This window comes from Zootermopsis nevadensis, unplaced genomic scaffold (assembly GCF_977971745.1).
Source record: "Zootermopsis nevadensis isolate Lab colony 2312 unplaced genomic scaffold, Znev_1.0 Znev_ptg000003l, whole genome shotgun sequence".
In the NCBI taxonomy this organism is placed as follows: domain Eukaryota; kingdom Metazoa; phylum Arthropoda; class Insecta; order Blattodea; family Termopsidae; genus Zootermopsis; species Zootermopsis nevadensis.
Window position 1 is genome coordinate 2090383 of NW_028259135.1, and position 11622 is coordinate 2102004.

The 11622-nt window shown below is 36.7% G+C and overlaps 1 protein-coding gene across 6 annotated transcripts; it reads right to left on the bottom strand.

Annotated features, from left to right (window-relative positions):
• Positions 1-722: 722 nt before the first annotated feature.
• On the bottom strand, positions 723-10451 carry LOC110834554 (putative E3 ubiquitin-protein ligase UBR7). Of its 6 annotated transcripts, none has more exons than XM_087358466.1 (9): positions 10287-10413; positions 9396-9594; positions 8961-9103; positions 7662-7722; positions 6113-6262; positions 4605-4827; positions 4423-4520; positions 3853-4027; positions 723-2242 (listed from the first exon to the last, which is right to left on the bottom strand). In XM_087358466.1, the coding sequence occupies exons 2-9, from the start codon at positions 9564-9566 to the stop codon at positions 2085-2087; spliced, it is 1179 nt and encodes a 392-aa protein (XP_087214592.1). In that variant the 5' UTR covers positions 9567-9594; positions 10287-10413; the 3' UTR covers positions 723-2084. The 6 variants fall into 6 exon arrangements, with proteins under 6 accessions (XP_087214592.1, XP_021929526.1, XP_021929528.1 ...); XM_022073834.2 differs by having other exon boundaries at positions 9396-9612; positions 10287-10409; XM_022073836.2 differs by lacking the exon at positions 10287-10413 and adding an exon at positions 9742-9864.
• Between the last annotated feature and the right edge of the window lie 1171 nt (positions 10452-11622).

Consider the following 11622-nt stretch of genomic DNA (forward strand, 5'->3'; position numbering starts at 1 on the left):
TTGTATGTTGCTTCAAACTTCCCTCTTTCATGCATTCAGCTTATTCTTTTTCTTCCATTCATCAGTATGATGTGCAAGAAAAGTGAAGATCCATTCAGTAGTATTGAAATGGACAGATTCTTAATCTATTTAACTTCAATATTTTAGTTGCAAAAGTTATTAGTGTTCAATGAAAATAAAATATGTGCATGAGTGGTAGGATTTGGAATCAGGTGGTCATAGGCTATTTGAAATATTATCCTGGCATTTACCAGAAGACACAGCAATATTAAAGTAAACACATCAGGACATCCATCAACTATTCAAGAATGATACAAGGTATGTCCCATATACAAATCCAAAGTATTAATACACCATTCTGTTTGGCTTCATCAATACATCCAGACTGGCTGTGGAGCCCAGTCAACCTCACATGCAATGGGTGAAGTGATAAGTTACCATGGTTTCATGTACATTGGCAATGGAAGGAAGAACATGGATTTGCCATTCAAGGTTTAGTAAGATATAAAGATGTTTGTCTCTGAAGATTTCCGTCTTCTGGGTTGTTGCGCTGTGTAGTCTGGTTGATGTTAACCAACGTTTCAGAGGTCATACTGCCTCCGTCACCCTGATGACGGAGGCAGTATGACCTCCGAAACGTTGGTTAACATCGACCAGACTACACAGCGCAACAACCCAGAAGACGGAAATCTTCATACTCACCGCTGTGAGAACCTCAAGTCTTACATGTTTGTCTCTGCCTTTAATAGTAATGCACTGGTTTACAATGATGTTCATATATCAACTCAGCCTCTTAACATTAATGAACAAAACTATTACAAATACTGTGAATATAAATCTTTTACATTCCATTCAACAAGTTTGTAAATAATCATTACCAATTACAATTAAAGACATAAAAACAACACTGAAATACAAGCTGACTACTGCTTAAAGAGTGAGAAGTACAGTAAAACCTCCATGGGATGAAATTTAGGGGAATTCTCTTATTTTATTTCCTTCAAAATCTTGTCTTGCAACCATTCAGGTCTAAAAATAGAATTGCAATTGCAGACCAAATTTAAAACAGCAGAAAAATGGAAACAACATGTCACTCATTATACAGAAAGAAAGATGTAGGAACTGCAGTACCATAACGATCTAAACGGAAGGATATTTTTCTCCACAATTAAATATCTAGCAAGAAAATTTACAGAGCTACCACAATGGTACTGCTGACGGTAGTTACAAAGCCCCTACATGAGTGGAAAGTCTTCAGTGGCATCCTGTACATACTTGAGTCACGAAACAACTGCAGTGTTTTTATCTGTAGATGAAAATGAGTGGCAAGACAACTCTGTAAAGTGTTCTGAAAACAGTTGTTTCAGAACTCTATACAAGTGATCCATTCAATAGTTTATGATTTTTGTAACTGGGTCTGGTAGAGCAGCTATTCACTGACCTGAGCAAACAACAGACAAAATGATTCCTTAATAAATTAATTCCTTGGCAGTGAATCTTTGTTGTTTCATTCATTCTGTTAACTTATGTTCCTCACAAGTTTCAAAAATCAGGCTTTCAATATAATGGCTCCCTCTATTGGCCAGTATAACACAAATTTATTTCTGTCGGGGGGGGGATTTCCTGAACATGTAGGTCTACATAAGGGAGTACTTAACGTCAGAACACACAGACTGTATGGAATGTATCACAGAAAGAGGGAGAGGAGAGGAGATAATGGCATTTGTGATTTTTTCTTCAGCCTTCTAAGGAAATGTAAACTGATCACATATTTTACAGTAGCAGGAAAAACCAAGATGCATGACCTTCAGAATCACATAATGCCTAATGTCACACTATCATAAAGAACCTGATGTTACTAGGAAAAGAATTTCATTAGAAAATCTGTCCACAAAACAATTAAAGGCACTGGTTAGGTAAAGGTTTTACTGTATATCGCAATATTCCAAATGATGATAAACATATCAGGAGGTTCTTAAAATCCTGCAGATACAATAAAAATTAAATAAAACATAATGTAAAAAACAAGCGGGTCGAGGAGGAAAAAACTTTATAGAAAGCTAAGCATGTCCCCCAGTAACAGATTAATGACAGAAGTATGGCACTTGCACTTCTACTCGTTGCTTCTTGCGAGCCTCCATGCCAGAAAAGAATTCCCTGATATCTTCTTCACGCACTACCTTCTTGTTCTCTGCAAATTTCTGTAAGTATTCCTTCAGCTGGATCTTCATATTGTTGTACTCTGAAAACATTTTTACAGTCAGTTCAACGATCCTTTGTACTGCATAATATGATGAATTCATTGCTTTAGTTAATTTTTTACCTCTCTTCAAATACAAATAAATTATAACAGTATCGAATTGAAAATTATTCGTAAGTGAATGAAAAGCAGATAAATTTCGGGAAATGTGTTCACTTCCGATTTTAGAAACAGAAATTAATGTAAGTAGAAATGACAAAGTAGAACACAGCTGGTGAGAATATTTGGCAATAAGGAGGAGGAAATAACAAGAGCCTGGAGAAAACTACATAATAAGCAAGGAGCTTCATGATTTGAACTCTTCCCCATCTACAATTAGGGTGATAAAATCAAGCATGATCTGATGGGTGGGATAATTAGCACATATTAGAGCTAAAACACGCATATAAAATTTTAGTCAGACAAGCTGAGAAGAAAGAACACTTGGAACACCAAGGTATACATTGTAGAATAACATTAAGATGGATCTTAATGAAACTGGATGTGTTGATGCAGACTAGATTCATCTGGCTTAGGACAGGAACCACTGGTGGGCCCTTGCAAATGCAAAAATAAACCTCAAGTTTCATAGAAGGCAGGGAACATCTTGATTTGCTACACTGCTAGCCTCAAGGACTCTACTCCATGGAGTTAGTTCACTGAAGACACCAGGGGCAATTCAAATGTAAAATCATTTTCAGAAATTATGTTAGCAAAATACAGAATTTCTTTAGCAATCTAAAAGATAACAATTCTCACAAAAATACATGGATATCTGTTTAAAAATGTTCTTTCTTCTCTTTTGATTCAATTATTTACTGGAAACTGACAGTTGAAAGAACAGCACAGATTGAGAGGGTAACTTTATATTATACACTGATCAATAAATGCAATTTGTTACCTACAAAATATGTTGAAATGTTCATTTGCAAATTTTTTAAGAAAAAGTTTACTTAGAAGATAAGACCAGGTTCTAACTACACACATCATGTAAACCATTTTGCCACCATAACAAAACACACATTAATAATCCTACTCATCACCTGGGAGGAGCCGGGATAGCTCAGTCAGTATAGTGACTAGCTACGGGCTGGACGGCCGGGGTTCGATCCCCGAGAGGATTTTTCCTCCAGCCTCTGCGTCCAGACCGGCTCTGGCGCCCACCCAGCCTCCTCTCCAATGGGTACCACGGTCCTTTCCCGGCGGTAAAGCCAGCCGGGGCATGACGCTCACCCCCATCTAGTGCCGAAGTCAAGAATGAGTAGGAGCTATACCTCCACTCCCCCCAAGCGCCTACATGGCGTATAGTGGGACAGCTTTACTTTTACTCATCACCTGGGGGACTTGCAGTCATGCAAAAGCATGAAAGGTAACACCTAATGCCGAGAGTGGTGGCCTGTATTTAGATGCCATGTGGACTTGTATGTGTCCTTCAGTTTTGGAGGACCATATTGCTTCCATCGTGGCTGAAGATAAAGGTGCCATTTTGCTCTGAAATGTTGATATCCACGTAGAAGTTTATGCAGGGTCACAATCCAAACATTTTCACTACTATGAGAAATTCAAATCTTGTACATAACCCACCACTCCTCATAATTTCCTGAGTATCTCACCTTCAATAGCTTCCACCTGCTTGACTCTGTCGAGGGATGAAAGGGCCTTGAGTCCCTGCTCATAGCGAGACGATGGCTGTCCACCTTCACCACGTGCTTTCCCTTGTTCTTCATAAGCCTGCACTGTATCTTCTTCATCCATAAGAAAGCTCAAACTGTGGGTCTCATACATAGCCTGAGAATAATTATTCAAGAAATATACTGAACAAATTACACTGCTCGGCACACAACTCGCATAGCGATAGTTAGTTAAATATTAGAGGATTCAAACAAGAATGTCCTAATTGACACATCTTGAATGGTAATCAAACATAATGAATTACAACCTTAAAAGGATCCATAGGGAAGTTCTGAGGATGTGAACTGGGCCGAAATGACAAGAATATGTCCAATTGTGAAAGCAGGTATTTATGATGATGAATGTCCAATAGTTATAGCAATGACAAGGCATAAAAAATTAGTTATGTGATGATACATTACAACAGCAAGGAAAAGTTACTTTCTAAGGTACAATGAAAACGTAGGGGGGGGAAACATATAAAGGCAGAGAATTGGAATGTGCATACATACCTTACATGACTCACATCTACACAAACATTTTCTCCAGCCTTCTGAGAAGAAAACTGCTCCATGTTCAACATCTGGCTTCAGTCCCTTCAGCAAACATCCTGGAACAGTATAAGAACACTTGTTAATTACATCAATTCTGTTCCTCATACAATAATATCAGTATCATGTAGAATATACATTACCTCTCTCATCAGCTTTAATGGTGTTATTTTTGAAGTCATCAAGTGTGACCTCATTTAAATCCTTGACATCCTTCACTGTTCCACTGCATACTTCCATTTTCATTACGCAATCTTCAGTAGGCATTTCCTTTTTGTACTGCCACAAGAAAGTATGCTTATCCATACATGATCCACAAACCATCTCGCCATAATCATGAAGTGCAGGCACGTTGCTTCCCAAATGCTGAAATTAACATATGAAGAATATGAATGCCTCATCTGTAAAATTTGTAATTCTGCACTGTACCTTAAGACCACAATTCTGCTATGCAACAACTTCACATTAAGCCTACATTCATTATCTCATGCAGAACAACGAATGTTCATGTCTGTACCTTCTGGGCCATTGAAGAGATTTCTGTGAAACCTAATTTATGTCATGCTACTAGAGGCCTTCACGGTGGTCTAGTGGTCAGAACACTAGCCTTGTAAGCCTGGGGTCCCGGGTTCAATTCCCGGTGGTGCTCAAATTTATAACTTGTGTTGGGCAAGGCCGTGGTCTAGGCATCACGGAGTTTTCCTCCGGGGGCTTCCCCGGTTTCTCCGTGGCATCCCAACAATTACTCCACTCACACACAGAAGAAGGCAATGGCAAACCACTTCTGATCATCTCTGCCAAGAATGTATATATGTATGAGCAGGTCCCTGACAACCTGAAGAGGTTGGAAGGATCCTGTTCATAATATATGGACCTGTCGTCAGACAGAACACTACAAAAAAACTAGAGGCCATTACTAATACCAAAAATAGTGGCTATGCAAACTATTGAAGTGAAAGTGACAACAGCACTTTAACGTAGAATTCTGAAAATATTGGTAAAGATAACTTTTTATAAAATTCAAAACAACGAAGCGACTGAATAAAATTTGTATTTATGTCTTGGCTGATAGTGATAACAAATAAAACCACCAGTGCTAGAAATGTCATTTCATAGGGAACATTTCTTTTACATATGTAAACAATTACGAACATGACAAGTGTGCATCTTTTATGTTTTTCAAGCAAATTTAACACAGATGGAATATGTACCTTGTTCAAAATTATAGACACAAAGAAAACAAAGTCAACATAACAATTTAAAGGAGTCTGCATTCATCAGAACAACAAAACTGGTCACCACTCAATCAAGCCTAGACATGAGTTCCATGCAGCTCTACTACCAGAAAATAGGAAGTAACCACATGAGTAACACAAATTTGTAGCCAGACCTCTTTAGATTCAGCTGGCAGGAATGTGACACTCATCACAAACTCTCTTTCACTTACCTTATTTAAAGAAATACACTATGATATTTATTTTGTTTTGTTCAGAAAATTCTTCTTAATCAATAACATCATTGACAATGTAGCAGAACAATCCCATAAAAACCTCAGTTTCCCCCACAATTTACGTAACTGACCACTGCACATAAATATACATGTTCTATAATAACTTTTGGTTTCATATTAGTAGGAACTATCAAGACTCACCCTCCCATGGAACCAATCTTCACACAAGACGCACTGAATCATTTCATCATCAATCACATCTTCAGGATCAGGATATGGTCGCCCACAAGTGCAATATACTCCACTGAAGTTGTGGTTGTATGTGTTTAGCTCATTCACAGCACTCTTGTTCTGAAAAAAAGTTACATGGCACCCGATAAACTAGGGTTCCAAAAACCATTTCAACAGTTCATATTATCAGTACAGGACTATGAAGTCTACGTGAAAGGTCTCCAATGTGGTGACCAGTTATATGCTTGCAGAGTTGTAACTCACTACCTAACAGGTGATTTTTGGTGGCACACCTGAACATTTTCTCATTAAATGTACACCACATCTTGCAGAACAAAGTTAAGCAGGTGGGAGTGGAGAATTCATGGGACTGGAAGAGAAAGCTTGCAAAGCAGATTACAGTAACTGACTGGTTAGTTCAACAGTTTAATGTAACCCAACAGGTGACACACAAGGTATCTGCAACAAATTTAGTAAAAAGTGGCTGTGATAACTCATGTTCATCATGAAGAGGATCAACACATTAGACAATGTACCCTTGGATGAGTATGCACATACCTTAACATGTAAATAATAGTGGACTGAACTGCACATGTTTTGTAATTTGCAAACACTTGATTTCAAGGCATTCATTACACCCTACCATAGTTATTCAGTAAAACTAATTTTAGATTGCATGTGCACCAAGGAAGTAAAAGCAAGGATAGCCATGGCCAAGGCAGCTTTCGTCAAGAAGAGGATACTTCTCACTAGCAAGTTGGGCTTGGAGATGAAGGAGAAACTAGTGAAGTGTTACGTATGGAGCAGAGACTTGGACACTCAGGAAGAAGGAACAGAAATACCTGGAGAGTTTTGAAATGTGGTGTTGGAGAAGAATAGAGAAGATCAGGTGGACGGATCGAGTGACCAACGAAGAAGTATTGAGGAGAGTCAACGAGCAAAGAAGCATTCTGCAGGCGATTACACGAAGGAAAGCTAACTAGCTGGGACATATTATGAGAAGGAATGGATTACTGAGTGATATCACCGAAAGCCAGGTTGAAGGAAAGAGAGGACTAGGAAGAAGATTGATACAGCTAACCGACGACCTTAAACAAGGAAAGAAGATGACGTTCCAGGAATTAAAGCGAGAAGCCGAGAATAGGGACAACTGGAGAGCTCTTTTTGGGCAGAGCAATGGACCTGTCGTAAGACAGAACACTTAATAATAAAATAATAATAATAATAATCTTTGGATTACCCAAAACAAAAAAATCTCAAACTTTTTAAAAAAATCTGTGGTATTCTTACTAATTCAGAATCATGTAATCTATCAAATAAATGATGGCTGTACTATGGGTTCAAATTGATTGGCCTTACGCAAACTGTAAAACTGAGAATAAATCTAAACCCATGAGGCCTGAGACATGACAAACAACATGCCTCAAAATGTTGACAGGGGTTAGTGGAGGGGGAATGGGGAAGACACAAAGAAAGAAATAGAGCAATAAGAAAGATCCACATTAATTTTCCTACTTACTGGTTCAAGGTTACACTTGCTGTTTGCAAATCTACTATTTCCACAGTCGCATCTGAAATTTCTGAAAGGAAAGATTATTTCCAAGATTAAAATTACTTTTGCATTCATACCGCACAACATAAAATATATTCAACTATTAAGTAACTGAAGTATTATGTGGACAGTTTAGTCTTGTTGAATTGCACAGCTGAGAATGACAATATGAACATTATATGCCACAGACAGCATTGATTCCTGATTTTAGAGTGATATGTTAAGAACCTTAGCTTTTAATTGGCAGATATACACAATACTAGCACCAGCCACCCTTATTCAGATTTGTGCACGTACATCAGAAGTGCTACTACTTTGTTTTCAACAACTGTACTTAAACTGGGCCGTAAGAAAATTGGATGTAGGGATATGTATTAGATTCATCTGCCATAGGATAACATTCAGTGGCAGGCTCTTGAGAGCACAGAAATGATCTTATTAAGTTAACTAGTGACTACAGGTTTCTCAAAAGCACCATGGAGTTAGTCAAGCACACTTGTACTGTTTCTCAAACAAACCTTAACTCAATAACAATTTAGACCAGGTTAGGATAACCATCAAAAACAGAAATAATGAAAGGAGGAGAAGAGTCTGAACGGAAAGTTTGTCAAGTTGTATATTATGCTGCAGGTCTTCACTATCATGCCTTCTATGTCCCTGGTAGCACCAACTAGGCATGATCTCAGTATTCCTACTACTGATGAGAGTGAAGATGATTATGACTATCAGAGAAAACCTACAGGATAATGTGAGATTAAAACCAGAGTGACAGACTGATATTCTTTATATATACAAGGTTTTGACTTTATATGATTAAGGCAAGGAAAAAGCATATGACAAAATCTGCAATGACTCTGGAATCCAAGAAATTCTGCATGAAAAGCCAGTGCCTTAATGTGTAGGATTCAATTACCATAAATTCAAAAGATGGAACAAAAACACAGCAGATGCTGGAGTGTGCTAATGAGGATCAAATATATTGTAAAGCAGCTCTGGAAGAATTTAAACTCTTATATATTGCTAAAATTGTTTCAAAATGTCATAAAAAATGCTGAACATTTATATTGAATACCCTCCTCAACAATACAACTTTATTATTTACATAACCATTCTCTTTCCTACCTTCTTGGTTTTATTTGTTTTAGTACCCATTCTACTTGTACATTAGTTGTGTATATTTGTTTCTAAATTCATCAGTCTCCTAAAACATGTACATTTAAAATGTAATGTTAGTGTATTAAAATTATCCACATATTAAAAGCTCACCTCTTTGTGTACAATTCAATCAGTTCATGTCCCTCATGACAGTAGTAACTACATGCCAAACAAATGCCACCAGCTTTCAGACCATCATCAGACAAGGGTGTGCAGGTCATACATGCATATAGTGCTTGTCTTTTCACGTAACCCTAAAGGAAATCAACATTTTAAACAGATCAAATCAATATTATGTCTGGAGTATTTTGAAGGTCCTTAGGCTCAAAGTATCTACCAGAAGAATCAATGCATGATGATAAAATAAACATAAATAGTTTATAAATCTTCACTAACGCTAGCTACTTACATTCTATACATGATGCATTAAAATCCTGGCTCAATATAGAGCAAAATATACACTATTTAATAAACAAACTCCATGCGCATAATATGCCAACACAGCCATTTTCCAAACCAGATACTGAAATTTGGATATATATTTACCCGTGAATATGTACAATTCTGGTCATCTGATGCACCTAAAACAGCTTTTGCATCATCTTCTAAATCCTGCTCTTCCTTTAAGACGTCTATCATTGTAATAACATTAGTTTCTTCTTCAATACTTTCTTCTTTAGATGTGGAAGTCATGCCTGAGGTTGAGCTTTCCGCCATTTTTTACGTATTAGACACCAGCACTAATCTAGAAGGCGGGAAATGCCTGCCGAGTTATTAGCCAAAATAATACTGACTTAATAAAGCTATATAAAGTGTCATTCTTTGTAATTTAGTGTGATGTAAATGTATATACGTCTTATATTATTAGGATATATTCTATTTGACAACTTACATCTTCAAACTACTGTTGGCATAGATTAATACCAACATCGACTGTACAGACGTTACCAACTGTAGGAATAGAATATAATTCTATTCTTGGCCTAAGCCAAGTATGTAGAACAGGTCATAGCACAAATACAATACTTGTTTCTAGTACAAATATAAATACATATTTATAATAGCTATTTACATATTTTTTTGGAACTACAGTATTACAACAAAATAATTATGATGAGAAACCATCACTATTGTTACATGTATTTATAAAGTCTGCTACTGAGTAGGGGTGAGATAGGAGATACTTTTAACACTGTTTTAAACATTTTTATATCGTGATTTAAACTTTTGATAGTAGGTGGAAGATAATTGAATAACTTAATTCCAGTATAGTAAACTCCTTTTTGAAGATTTCTGTCTTCTAGGTTGTTGCGCTGTGTAGTCTGGTCGATGTTAGGGCGCCCTGATGACGGAGGCAGTATGACCTCTGAAACGTTGGTTAACATCGACCAGAATACACAGCGCAACAACCCAGAAGACAGAAATCTTCATACTCACCGTTGTGAAAACCTCAAATCTTACATAAACTCCTTTTTGGCGTAAATACATCTATACGGAAGGGTCATTCCGCAAAAAAGTGTAACGAAAAAGTGACAGGAAAATGTGTAAGATCCGATAACAATGGTTACCTAGGGAACGTCGTGTTTACTCAGCATTGTTGTTACCTAGGAAATGTTACATTACAATACAATACTTTACATTACATTTATTTAGCACAGACCCATCTTAAGCGTAACTAATTCAAGTTAAATAAGCAATGTCTTAATCAAAACTTTACGCAGTTGTAAAGCATGTATAAAGGAAATATTTAGTATAAAGCCAATATATAAACTTCCTTTCCGTATAGACGTATTTACGTCAAATTATCCGGAACCGTGGTTCCACTGTCAATTTTTGATATTTACTTTGGTTAAAATTTAGCACATAAAGGTTGTATCTGTATCTCCTCATTATATTGTGGATATCTGTATTTGTTTGAAATGTTCCCATGTTATCCACTACAAATGATAATAGTGAGAGCAAGAATTCACTGGTAGTTGAAGAATATTAAACTTCTTAAATAATTCCCTACAAGAGGCTTTGAAATTACTTCACTGGTCAGGACAATTCCCAAAGATGGTGCTCATCTCCATGTAACGCTGGTAGATAGTGAAGGAAACACAGTGGCTGGACATGTTGTGGATGATCTTATTGTTCAGACAACTGCTAAAATAGTCTTAGGAGAATCCGTGATTCAAGAGAGAGTTTGATGAAGCAACAGGCTGGGCACAATTAGTCATCTTTAAAAATGAAATGGTTATAAGCTAACTTAATGGCACAGTCTACAGCTGTTTCATCCATACTTTTAGCCCCAAATATATTAATTTCTAATGCATCAATTTTTTATGAGTATTTTACTTGAACATGGTTCTGTATGGATTAAAAGGATATAAAATATTTTGTTAGCAGTCTTCTCTTCTAATAAAAGGAAAAGGTGCCTTATCTGCTGGGACTTCATAAACTTGATCCATAACAGTAACTATTAAGTATACACTTCTTTCTTGTTAAGGCCATGAACATTTTTCAAAGAAAATGTGAATTACTGTTGTAAATTAATTCCATACTATGCTACTTCAGAATAATTTTCTAGCTGCTTAACGTTTGGAACATAATTTCCGTAGTCTGGTAATTCCTACACATGTACAGACCATACAAACTTCACCTTAAGTGTTACAAAAACAACACACCTTAATGAAGAAGAAATTATCATCTGAATGGAAGTACATGAATACACCCATACTCTTGTCAAGATTCCTCACATGATAATCTGAAAGATAAATTTGATGGCAGAAAA

Bases quoted from the DNA above. Each gene is read 5' to 3' on its own strand.
- LOC110834554 (XM_087358466.1), bottom strand. From the start codon at position 9,566: ATGGCGGAAAGCTCAACCTCAGGCATGACTTCCACATCTAAAGAAGAA. The intron at 7,723-8,960 runs GTGAGCTTTTAA...CTTTCCTTTCAG, and splicing joins ATTGAATTGTACACAAAGAG to AAATTTCAGATGCGACTGTG. The intron at 4,828-6,112 runs GTGAGTCTTGAT...TGTTAATTTCAG, and splicing joins AAGATTGGTTCCATGGGAGG to CATTTGGGAAGCAACGTGCC.